The sequence below is a fragment of the Cynoglossus semilaevis genome, chromosome 14, assembly GCF_000523025.1.
Source record: "Cynoglossus semilaevis isolate Cse_v1.0 chromosome 14, Cse_v1.0, whole genome shotgun sequence".
NCBI classification, from domain to species: Eukaryota; Metazoa; Chordata; class Actinopteri; order Pleuronectiformes; family Cynoglossidae; genus Cynoglossus; species Cynoglossus semilaevis.
In genome coordinates, this window is record NC_024320.1 from 21,582,752 (window position 1) to 21,595,284 (window position 12,533).

The 12,533-nt window shown below is 39.4% G+C and overlaps 1 protein-coding gene and 1 non-coding gene across 4 annotated transcripts in view; one reads left to right on the forward strand and one right to left on the reverse strand.

Moving 5' to 3' along the window:
- Window positions 1-2,343: 2,343 nt before the first annotated feature.
- The window catches only part of pdlim5b (PDZ and LIM domain 5b), a 38,740-nt gene continuing 28,550 nt past the window's right edge, over window positions 2,344-12,533 (reverse strand). For 2 of the 3 annotated variants that reach the window (XM_025062326.1, XM_008325876.3), the window contains exons 6-13: window positions 11,138-11,292; window positions 9,931-9,958; window positions 7,898-8,040; window positions 5,595-5,775; window positions 4,575-4,755; window positions 3,544-3,664; window positions 3,320-3,435; window positions 2,344-2,844 (exon numbers count right to left, since the gene is read on the reverse strand). In XM_025062326.1, the coding sequence (XP_024918094.1) occupies window positions 2,755-2,844; window positions 3,320-3,435; window positions 3,544-3,664; window positions 4,575-4,755; window positions 5,595-5,775; window positions 7,898-8,040; window positions 9,931-9,958; window positions 11,138-11,292 (1,015 nt within the window). In that variant the 3' untranslated portion in view covers window positions 2,344-2,754. Of the gene's footprint in view, window positions 2,845-3,319; window positions 3,436-3,543; window positions 3,665-4,574; window positions 4,756-5,594; window positions 5,776-7,897; window positions 8,041-9,930; window positions 9,959-11,137; window positions 11,293-12,477; window positions 12,501-12,533 lie in introns of all 3 variants that reach the window. The other variant, XM_017039077.2, reaches the window with a different exon arrangement.
- On the forward strand, window positions 4,211-4,299 carry trnay-gua (transfer RNA tyrosine (anticodon GUA)). The gene is given in 2 exon segments: window positions 4,211-4,247; window positions 4,264-4,299. It is a non-coding gene; the product is annotated as a tRNA-Tyr (tRNA).

Sequence of the window (12,533 nt, forward strand, 5' to 3'; positions counted from 1 at the left end):
AAGCTAACATCCATGAATCACTGTACATGTTACTGGAAATTAACAGATGATCTAGAGATTTTTTTTTTTTTTTAGAAAATATAACTATAAAGACCACAAAGGAGTACAGGAAAAAAAACCCGCTGATAATTTATTGTCGTTTAACGTGCTGAAAAACACAGGATAAAAAAAATTCTAAACACAACAATAAATTCACACACATTTCACTTTTTGACAGGACACACTCACAACATTCACACACCAACCTGGAGTCAAAACTGATTGGTCAACACCAAAGTACACACCTGGTCGTGTCACGTGGAGGACATTGACTTTATGTTTTGTTATTAGTTCAAGCTGACGATTGAAATCGTTTTAATCTCAATTTTGTATTAAATTACATCCGTTTTCTGTCTAGTATCAGTCATGATTTCTTTGTTAAACCACTGACAGGATCACTACAGACCCAGAAGCCACAGGTTCCAGACCCCTGCTACAAGAAGCCCACGTGCTACCAATGATAAACGTACCGTAGTTTGAGAACCACGCAGTGTTCACCGCCGATAAGCATCATCATCATCATCATCATCACTACGGACTCCTGTTAACACTTCATCCAAACACAGGGCTGTTTGTTTGGTAACACTCCACCGACCAATCACAACAACAGCTACAGGTTAACAAATATTAACACCAGAAACGACGAGGATTCACTAACTTTCAGTGTATAAATGAATCGAAGACACCATCAACACACCACTACGACCACGACCATCATCATCGCCCTCCGCGCTGCAGCTGACACACACCACGGCGGCGATTCTTCCCGTTTGTTCGCAGCTCGGTTCAACCATCAACCCTCCTTCTTCTCCTTCTTCTTCTCCTTCTCCTGCTCCCTTCACAAACATCACATTCCTCCTCGTGCTCCGCTGGAACCGTGTGTAGAGGAGTTCTCCTCCGCCTGTGCTCCTCCACTGTCTGGTCTCAGAGTTTTTCCAAGTACAGCGGAGGCTTTCTTTTTTTTTTTCGTGTGTGCTGCTTTGGTGTGAGGTAAACCTGCACACAGCGCCCACCCCTGGCTGCTCAGAGAAGTGCACTTTAATACATACATACGACCTCAAAATCACTTCATCTCGCTTCACTGCACCGTTTGGTGAAAGTTAAAAAAATAAAATAAAAAAAATACTTATTCCTGACCTGGTCAAACAATGGGTTAAGACCCAAAAATGGGTCGCAGGAAGTTAATTTGGGTCAAAGTCAAGTCAAGTTTTTACAACAAAAAATGCCAACAAAATGCCAAGAGTTTTACTGTTTATGCGATACAAATTAAGACAAAGCATCTTTTAAAAAAAAAAAAAAGAATAAAAGAAAAAAACTCTATTTATAAATAACTTTGGACATTGCCTTATACTGTTGGTATGTTGGTTGGCAGACAGTGTGACCAACAGGTGTCTGGTGACCTCTCTCTGTCAAAAGACTAAAACAAGAGCGTGTCCAAAAAAAAACAAAAAAACAGTACGTTCTGTGCTGCTGATCGACGTTGGTTGATAAACTGTTTTATTTAATTCAATGAAATGTAGGAGAGAAGACGTTTTTGGTCCACAGTCTAATGACAGGATGTTCAATAAACACATTCATCGTTTTGTTACATTTTCTTTATGTACATGAAAATTGTGCAAATCAGGAGGAAAGGCCAGCTGCAGGTTCTGGAAGAAATATATATTAATATAATTTAAAGTAAAAAAAAAAGAAAAAGAAACATCATAAAATGGGCAAATATAAAATAAGAGGTTTCTAATGACTGTAAACCTGTGTTTACCCCAGAGACTAAACCAGAGGAGGGTCTGGAAATATTAGATATATGTGTATATATATTTTTATATATGTATGTATGTGTATATTATTATATACACTAACATATATACATATACATGCATATATGTGTATATTTATATACTATATACATACACATATATACATATACATGGATATATGATAATATATACACACACATATATAAGTCTATATATACATAGACTTATATATGACTTATATAACATAGGAATTCCACTGAATTATTATATATATAATATTAGATATAAATATTAGATATACATGTATATGTACACATACATATATATCTATACATACACACACTGTATGTGTGTATATATACTGGATATTGTATATATACACATCTATGTATATACATACTGTGTATACGTATACACAAATATATGTATACATGTATATGTATGTATATGTATATGTCAATTTTGAACTCTTGATTTTAATCAGTTCTTTCTCACTAAGCACATCTTTCATAATATAATTCTTTTTCACTTGGATGTAAATATCTCACTACTTTACTCTTTTTTATTTTTGTATTGCTTAAAAATACTTTTTTTTTTTAGTTTTTCTATTTTTTTTTTATAATCAATCACTATTTCAACTTTAAAATTGCCATAACTGTGACTGTTGTAAAGATGTAGGTAATAACTTACAGCCCTGGGCTTCAGTAGGTCACTGCAGTCAAGGTGTAGACGGGTAAATATGTTGGTGCCGAAAAAATATTAAAAAAAAAAAAAAAAAGTCATACAACAGACAAGAGAACAAGAAGCCATGATGATAGAAAAAAATCCTATGAACCCCCCCCAAAAAAAGCTTAAAAATAATCAGTGATTCCACTGATCTGATCTGATTAACAGATGAACCAGACTTCTCTTTTTTTTTCCATTTCAGAAAAATATCTGAACATCTGAAGGACATGGACGCTCAGATGTTGACAGTGTGAGCGTGTTTCTTGCACAGAGGTTTGTCCTTCTTAGAGAAGAATGGCTGACCTTCCAGGCTGGTAGAGCAGACCTGTGGGACACAGACAGAGGGCAGTGTTGTTAAAAAAAAAAAAAAAAACTTTTTTAGTTTGAAATACAGCTGTGAACAATAATTATCTTGCTAATTAAATAGTAAAATGAATCAGGGTTAAAGTGTGTTGTGTTTATTGTATATAGAGTGGATTGTGAGGGACCGCAGACTGGTTAAGTTTGCCTGCAAGGAAGTGTTTGTTCATTTTTTCCACCTTCAAACTTCATCAAGTGGGCCGGATTGAACCCCCTAGTGAGCCGGTTTTGACCCGCGGGTCGTATGTTTGCCCTCTGACCAGACAGATAAAGACAGGTGTGAATCACAGACGTCTGCCTGCTGTTACTTCCTGTTTCTAAAAATATTTTGGTCCTATATAGGAATGTTGCTTAATCTTGAGTGATCGTGATTAATTACAAATGATTGTTATTAATCGTGGTTTGTCAGTCTTCGGTGGGTGGTGCGTCTGTCCAGCTACCGTGCACACAAAGCAGGTGTCGTGCCAGGTGAATCCCAGGGCGTCTAGGAATTTGTCCCCCGCCTCGATGGGGAAGTCACAGCCGTGGCAGTTGGTTCCAAACAGGTTATAGTAATCTGAGAGGAAAAAAAGTACATAAAAAGATACAAAGTATTACTTGTGTACTGTATCTTCACACACAGAACTTCCAAGAACCAATAACAGTCCTCTGTTTGGAGCTGCACCTCTTTCACAGTATGGCTGTCCGTCCTCCATGTGAAACGTGTTGCCTCTGATTGGCTGTTGGCAGGCAGAGCAGACGAAGCAGGACACGTGCCAGGTCTGTTTCAGGGCGTTCATGATCTCCTGCGGAGGAGAAAAATGGGACACAGCGTGCCGCAGTTAATATTTCATTGTCGCAATATGGTGCGAGACTTTTATATGAGACGTAAACCAGATAAGACAGGGGGGACGTGGGGTGTGTCCAAACTAAGGCTGGGGGGAATAATGTGTTTATTTTCATTAATAATTAAAGACAAAATATGGGCCGGTTTAATAAAAAAACTTTCTTAGTTCTCACATTTAAAACTGCTGCACACACTTCAGCCCAGTAGGGGGGAGTAATGCAACCTAAGTTAGTTTGGTGAACAGTGATGAAAAAATATTTTTGCTTGCTAAGTTCATATTTATTCATGTTCTCATTGTTTTCCTGTGCATCGCTGATGATCTTGTGCCCAAAAAAAATTATTTTAAAAAAACCCTCTCTGACTTTACGTTCCTGGACTGAGAAATGTTTGTTTTTTATGTTAAAAGTCTGTTTTGATTTAATCCGTTTGAAGTGAAGTATGAGTCGCGATCCTTCATTGCACAAGTTTCAGACAAATTTACTGGTGGATGGGATACTTTTATATCCCTTCGATAGCTCAGCTGGCAGAGCGGAGGACTGTAGTGGGCTTGTAATAGTCATCCTTAGGTCGCTGGTTCAACTCCGGCTCGAAGGAAAAGCATTTTTTACTGCAGTTCAAGGCCCTCGTTGTCAGAGAATCAGAAATGTTGACAACCAAGATGAATTTAGAAGACGAAATAGATCTATAAAGATGGTTCTCCTCCACCTTTTTTGTCTTCTTCCACACCTTCTAATTCTTCTTCTCCTCCTCCTCCTCTCCCTTCTTCTTATTTACTTTTTGTTCTTTAAAAATAAACCATCACTACCAGAACTAGTGTTTGTAGGAAAGAAAGTGTTCTCAGGACAAAGGAACAGATTTTTTCAACTCACGCCCAAGATCTTCTGGTTACAGCGAGCACAGGACGGGGCGAAGAACTGCTCGTAGCACGTCACGCAGTACACCTGGCCCTTCTCCTCCACAAACCCTCGGTCTGCCAGGGAGGACTGGCAGTGAGCACAGTTGAACTCCTCGGGGTGCCACGACATGCCCATGGCCACAAGGAACGGTCCCCTGGTCGGAAGAGGCAAAGGTCGGTGAGTTCTACTGACGTTTCAAACCAAACGTTTCCTACTAGTGTTTGTTTTTTATGCATAAAATGGACTGAAAAAGTGTCAGAAAACTAGGAAACATATGACATGATCTGCAGGTTTCACAGAAAGTCCTGTCAGTACACAGCTAAACTGGGGGAGTCAAAAGGTTCTCGGACGAAAAGAAAGATTATTCATCAATAAACAAAGCAGGGCTCAATATCAACCAGGTTAAAGGTTAAAGAAATTAAATCCATGTTCCTTTCTTCTTCCTTTTCAGTTTTGTGAATGGAACGTTCTTTGTAAAGTTCCATAATTCTGTGTTTATTCACGGTGGTTTAAAATGTAATGTTTGCATTGATTCAGCAGTTTTCAAAAGGTGAGCCGCATCTCCACTAGGGGGCACCAAAGAGTCACATGAAGTGAAATTATTTGCTTGTTGCAAATAATCATTTATGTATCGTATTTTCAGAACTACAAGTTGCAGTTTTCTTCATCCTTGGGCTGGGTTTTCGACTTATACTTAAGTTTGACCTCCTTCGGCTGGGTTTGCGACTTATACTTAAGTTTGACTTATATATTAAAATTATATATTAAAAACACCCATTCAGCCTGTCAGCCTCTATTCTATTCTTATTATGCATTTTTAATAAAGAAAATACAGTATGCCCTTTTTTAAAAGCTGTGAAAATAAAACTTTTTCAAATATATTCTGTAAGTTACTTTTGTCTTAGAACTTTTTGACTGTTTTCTTTTGGCACACACACAACTGACGTTGTTTAAACTAGTTCCCACACTCGGCCCACGTTTAACTCCAGTCACCTGATGATGTTGTTGCACTTGCTGCACTTGGGGGTTCGAGTGTCGGCCGGCATGTGCTCGGCCCGCTGCACCAGAGAGTTGATGTCCTCTGGATGTGGCTGTGGAGTGGGGCGGTCTGGACCTCTGGGAGCAGCAGCGGTGACTTTGCCAAACGAAGGAGAAGCTCCGCCTTTTGGAAAACCTAAAGCGAGTGAGTAAATTATGTCTCATTATCTTACGGAAAAAAGCACGCACATGCCCGGCGAGAGTGTCGTTTCGTGAAGTATTACGTGGAGTTAAAGTTCCAGGAATAAAGCGAGTAAATAAGGAAGTGGAACTCTGAATACATTCTTTAGTGCCGACTCTCTGGCTGGATGTGAGTGCAGCCTCTGTGTTGTTCAACGTTGTTTATTTCTTTGCTAATCTCAGTAATTGACCAAAACTTGATGTTGTGTCAGAGTCAAAGGTTTGTTGTTTTTATTCCAGTGCTGAGGCCTGAAAAGGCCCGGCCACTGACGGAGAGGCAGAATGTTTGGTTCCCCCCCGCTTCCCCCTTCACGAAGGCAAACAAAATCGATACCCACGAAAAACAATCTACGCTCTGCTGGTTTCATAACACGGCAGAGGATGCAGAGTGTTTCCTTCTGGGTGCACTGAAACCTCCAGGTCAAAGGTCAAGGCTGAGGGAAATTTCAGGGGCACAAGGGATGGAGTGAGAGAAACTATTGACAGAAAGGAGTAGTATCAAAGGCTGGCGGGGAGGTCAGAGGTCAAGCGCTCCCAAAATTTCTCTTTAACAGTGAGCAAACTGACAGGATAAATAGAGAGGGGGGCTAGCAGGGGAGTGAGAAAAGGGAGGGAGGGAGGGAAGGAGTGAGGCAGAGGGGGGAGGAGGCTGAATTTGAATTTTTGAGTTAAAAAATTAAACAAAAGAATTTTTGTTTAATTGTTTTCTTGACATTTTTGAATCATATTATTGGATGTATTTCACAGCTGATTCTGACATAAGGTTTCGTACAGACACTAATGTAAATATTCATGGTACAGGTCACATGGTCATACACCTGGTCACACACCTCAGTACCGTAGCCCGTAGTGTGGACACCAGAGCTGGTTTCCATATGTGGAGAATTTAAAACCTGGGAACACTTTAGATTTAAAGAGCCACAGACGACTGAGTGTTCGGAGAGAAACAAGTTTGAAATTCCCGTTTAACCGTACAAAGATAATAGATGCTGATGATGACTATGGAAATATAAACTCTTATAAAGAAGAAATGCAGAAGATTAAATCATTTGAACTTAATACAGTATTTTAATTAATGTGTTATATTGGATCCAGGGCTTGGTTTTCTAGAAACATCTTCTTCAAACCATCTCTTTCTTATGACTCAGCGTTGGTTTAAACTTGGCTTTTCATGTGGCCCACATTTAATACAGATTGTAGCTGTTGTTATAGAAGCCTGTATTAAAGTTGCTAACGGATCAGTGATTCCCAAAGTGGGGGGTGGGCCCCCCTTTTGGGACACACTAAAACATAAAGAAAATATTGATGTTTCTATTTAAAACGTGGCTACATTTTCCAATAAACTTTTTTTTTAATTACAAAAAGTTAATTTAAACCTAGTGGAGGTTCAGTGGCGATCACCTCCACTCCTTATGTACAGTCACTGATCCTGTCTTTACAGAGTACAAAGACATCAGTGTGGTGACCCACTCCTCCGTTCTCATCTCTTCTCGTTACCTCTAATCGACTGAAACCCACTCCTCCACCTCAGCGGCCCACTAACCTGTTCCACGTGGTGCCGACGCCACACTGGAGCCCGTTTACAGCCCGTCTAAGTACGTGTTAATCTGATGAATTACACAGCCAACAGTCAACTATTTACGGCCTCACCTAATCTTAGCCTGGGGGTTTTAAAAACAGCCATTTGGTTGAGAAGCCTCCAGAGGAAAACACCGGCCGACACAGAGGTTTTGTTCAGGTGTGAGTGACAAACTGTGTCCAAACGGTGGCTCCAATGACCCTCCCTGACTGATGCCTTTCAGGAAAAGTTCTCTCTAATGGCCATGGCGTCTAAAAAGAGCAGCCGCCTTTAGCAAAATTAAATCCATAAATAATGCTCCCTTTCATAATCTCATTAACTACAGCTCATAATCTCGGTCGCTGAAAGGACACGTCTGGTTTTTTTATTGATCTCATAACATTATATAGGCTTGAAATCTATTACAAAACTGGCAACGACTGCAGGAGCTCAGCTACAGATACACGGCTGTGACTGCCCTCTTTTGGCCAAAACAAGCAGGTGCAAATGCAGACCCTACCTCCGGGACCTCCAGGCTGGTACAAGGCCTTGTTCTGGGCCGCGGGGCTGGGGTTCCCGTTCCTGGGGGTGGCTGGAGATTTGGAGTACATTTTGGCCGCAGGCGACGTGTGCAGGGCGGCAGTGGGTTTTTCAGGTGTGTCACTGAGGAACAGACACACATACAGACACACACTTATTTTATAGAGACATAATATCTATGAAGGTTCAAGGTTCAAGTACCTCACATCACTGCTGGTAAATAAAAACACGTCTGTAGAATTTTTTTTTTTTAAGAGGGAAACAGAAGCAGCGTACGTATTTTTTCTGAGAGAATATTGTAAAATTTTAACTGCCTTTAATTTTGTTTTCCTCTGACCACCAGCTGCTGCACCACAAAGATACAAAACAACAGAGAGACATTTCTCTCACAGAGTGGAGATTTAGTCTTTTAATATTTTTCTGCAGATATGAGCAGCTGATATTTCCATTCAAGATATTTGATTATATTTTTTATAAATGACAGCATTTTCACTAAGAGGTCGACAGAGTGAGGGGTCAGGGAGGAACCACGAGTTGAGACACATGGTAGCACCTGAACCGGTTTATTGTGGTTCATTCTTGGTGCTCTTTGGCCTTTGGTCCTGTAAAGACCTTTGTGCCCGTTATAAAATGTTGATGAAAACAAGGAGGGAAAGAAAAAGACACAAGAGGTCAGGAAAAGAAGTTTAATAAGAAAGAATCTGAATAGGTCGACAGGTTCAGCAACTCAGGTCTGAATAGAAAACAAATACAAGAACAGGAAACAAGCAAGAGGACAGACAGATTCAGAGGAAAGAAGAGGCTCAGAATATATAGCTCATATATATATAGTTATATATATAGATAGATATACTGGGCTCAGAATATATAGCTCATATATATAGTTACATATATAGATAGATATATGTATATATGTACATATATGTCTCTCTATATATAAATATATGTACATATATACATATATATCTATCTCTTTATATATATGTAAATATACATATGTACATATATACATATATGTACATATGTATGTATATATATACATAAATGTACATATATTAATAGTGTAAATATATAAATCACATAGGGCTACATAATTCTAATCAAGATAATTTCACAAATTAATTGATGACATTACCACATCAACATTGACAGCTCTGTTACTATATCTGTAAATATATGTGTGTATATATATATATATATTTGAGTAAAGTCACTTTTAAAAACAAAATTAATTAAAAATAAATCTACACACTACTGTTGTCTTTGTGTTGCCGTTGCTACACATTTAGCACTCGTGCTGAAATGTCATGGTGCCAGTCCCTCAGTTTGTTGTACTTGCGACCTACAACCTCCAGATCCAGCTTGTTTGTTCTGCGTTTGCCCGCAAAATAATAGTAAGAAAAGAAATTAAAAGGAAAAGGAAATGTGAAAGATTATAAGATGAAACAAAACAGAAAACACACAGTCAGAGAGTCACCTTTGGCTGCTGCTAGATTACAAACCAAGGCAGATATAAAGTTAAATTTCTGCTGACCTAAAAAAGCCTCACTAATGAACAGGAGCCTCCTTCTGCTGTTGCTGTCATTACCCACAATCCCTTCTGATTAGCCACAGTTTCCAGTGGTGCACTGATTGGTCGGCGATCTCTAATAAAGGTCAGGCTGTTTGTGGCACCGTATAAACCAGATTGAAAGGGAAAACGGCAGCTGATGATGAATCAACGTCTGCCTCCAGTGGACCATCTCTCTCAGTGCGGCCTCTAGTGAAGTGTAGCCTAAAATTTAGCTCGGTGTGTGGGATCACAGGATGAAGAAAAATTCCAGCTTAACTCTGAATCAGAGTCGTGATTAAAAGAAAACCCTCAGTGACTCAGGTCCAAATCTGAAACTTCTCTCATCTTTAAATATCATAATTGTAATTACACCATTAAGAACACAGATCTATTACCATCCAACCATTAGTAGAAAGAAAAAAAAGAAAGAGAAGGGAAAATCTCAAACACTCAGCACTTACTTCTTTCCGCTGTTCTCTGAAACTTGCTCTGCAAAAAAAAAAAAAAAGTAGAAAACTTAAAATAATAATAAAACTTCTTGAAAACAACTTTGATTTGTCTTCAGTTCTAACAGACTGGTGAGAAACTCCAGGAATTTACTGGTCTGGGCCGAATACCTGCCACAGACACAGACACCAAATACCGAGAGTTCAACACCAGTCTATTAGAAATGTTAAAAATTTTAGGATTGAACATCAAAATATAAATCAACAATAGTCTATCTCATCCAAAATCTAAGCCCAAATGTTCAACATCGCATGAAATGTCAAAAACCAGGGGGTCACCAACGTGGTGCCCGGGGTCACCTTCTAGCCCCCGTTGACAACCTAAGTTGTCCCAAAAAATAAAACTAATCAACAAGAGGGTCAAAGATGGTACTGCGACTGTGCTTTTTGAATCAGCTCTACTCGCAGTGATATTCAAATGGGTTCAATGATGGTGGTAAGAACTAATTATTATGACATTGTTCAGGAAGTAGCAGTATGGGTATCAGAGCCATCCCTATTTCCAGTACACACTTCAATAAAAACACGCCGCTCTCCGCTCCTGTGTGTTCGGTGTTAATCACAGGAACGTTTCATGGACGGTTGAATGCAGAGAGTAATTTCCCTTATGAGAAAAAAAGAACTAAAATAATTGAATAATAAGGTAAAGTTGAGACTGGCTGCAGATCAGTCTTTTCCTCGACCTGTTCCACATTTATTTTGGCATCAAAGAGGCATTTTTTTCCTCTTTAGTTCCATCACTGTGTAAGCAGAAGTCTGGATGTCTCGATGCAGGGAAAAAAGCAGATTAAAATACCAGAACAGGACTGTTAATTCAATCAAGAGAAGCTACAGTAAATCTCTCATCTAACTTGATTCTAATAGGCCATAATGTCACTTCCCATTAGCACAAATGAGACCGACACACACAGCCACACACACACATAATGCTAGAGGGGGGCATCCTTCTCATGTAACTGTCAGGATCCTTTAAAGTCAAAATACTAATGTAAAAAAAAACACAAAAAAGAAAAATATATACTGGTAATTAAAAAATTGAAAAAACACTCAATATCAAAGGAATATCATCTGCATAGAGTGTGATTTTAATCACAGGTGAATAATTGGAGGAAAGAGACAGAGACAAAGGTGAAGACAGAGACAAAGAATCTTATGGACGTACCGTTTTCAGTACCAGTGAGCTGGGCCAGGATACGGAAGGAGCGAGACTGGGAGGTTCCTGTCCTGGGATGCCAGTCCTCTGTGTCCTCGATCAGACGCTTCTTGCTAGCGTCACTCAGTGGTGACGCATGGTTCTCTGGCTCAACAACAGGTTTCCTGTCAACATCACAGAGAAATATTACACATATGAGCAGCAATGACATAAAGTCACTGTTAAAATGATTAGCATTAGCTTTAACAAATCGGTGAACATCCAAGACGAACAACGTCCCTTTATTAATATGCAAGTTTATAAACATGATTCACTCAAACAGAAAGTCATTCACCAATGAAACACAAGTCAAACGAGTCTGTACAGAAACACAGTGAGACTGAAAAGTCTTCATTAGTGAGTGACTTGGTTAAATGTATCGAAGAACTGCAACCAATGGCATACAGGACTAGATGATGGACAGACACCGGGGGCAGTACAGTCCAATAAAATGAATTAATAATCATATTTTTGTCTAAAATGATTTTTGATGTTTTTTTTTTTTGGAATCCAGTCCTGGCACAGATTTGGCCCGCAGGCCACAAGTTGTGATCACTGGTTTACAGTATTACAGTATCTACATTTACAACCAATACTTATTGAGGCACTGGGTTAGTAGAACTAGTAGTAGAGTTTTTAGGACTATCTGTCTATACACAACCGCCATTTGGCAAAACTCCCATTCCCAAAATGTAACAACTTTGGACTTCGCTGAAATTCACTAATGTAGAGACGATCATAAAAGTAAATGTTAGCCCGCATCATACAGCTTTGTAAAGAGCCAGTGACTATATCCCACCACCAGAGGTCAGTAATGTGCTTTGATAGTGAAAGAAACATTTACCTCCAATCTAATTTACAGTGCAAAACTTTTTTTTTTTCACTCCCGTTCCCGTTGTGCATCAAACAGTGGTTCCTCAGAGTGAATTAGTGTTTTGTTTTTGTTTTTCCACTGTTTGTCTCCTTTTTGCATGTGTGTTAAAGTGAAGGACAAAGACTAATAACATCGCGCTATTCTTATCTAAAGAAAAACACAGTGACACCAACGAATGCAGGGCAACGTGACTCCAGTGTGTTCACGCTGATTTGTCTGCTTCAGGTGTGAATACATTTGGTGCCACAGAGCTGGGCCAGACCAGCGGCCAACACCGGCTGACCTGCTGGGACCCTGAAACGATCACGTGCTGTACGTGGTTAGATGAAAGCCTTTTGAGCCATGCCTTTAGTAATCATAAAGCAGAGAGACGTGAAGGCTGTAATCACATTCCACGTGGTTAGAAAACCAGTGTATGATCAGTCATAGCACTAACTTGATGCCTGTGTCTTCTTCCCCCTGTTGGCAGGAAAGGGAAAAAAAAGAAAGAAA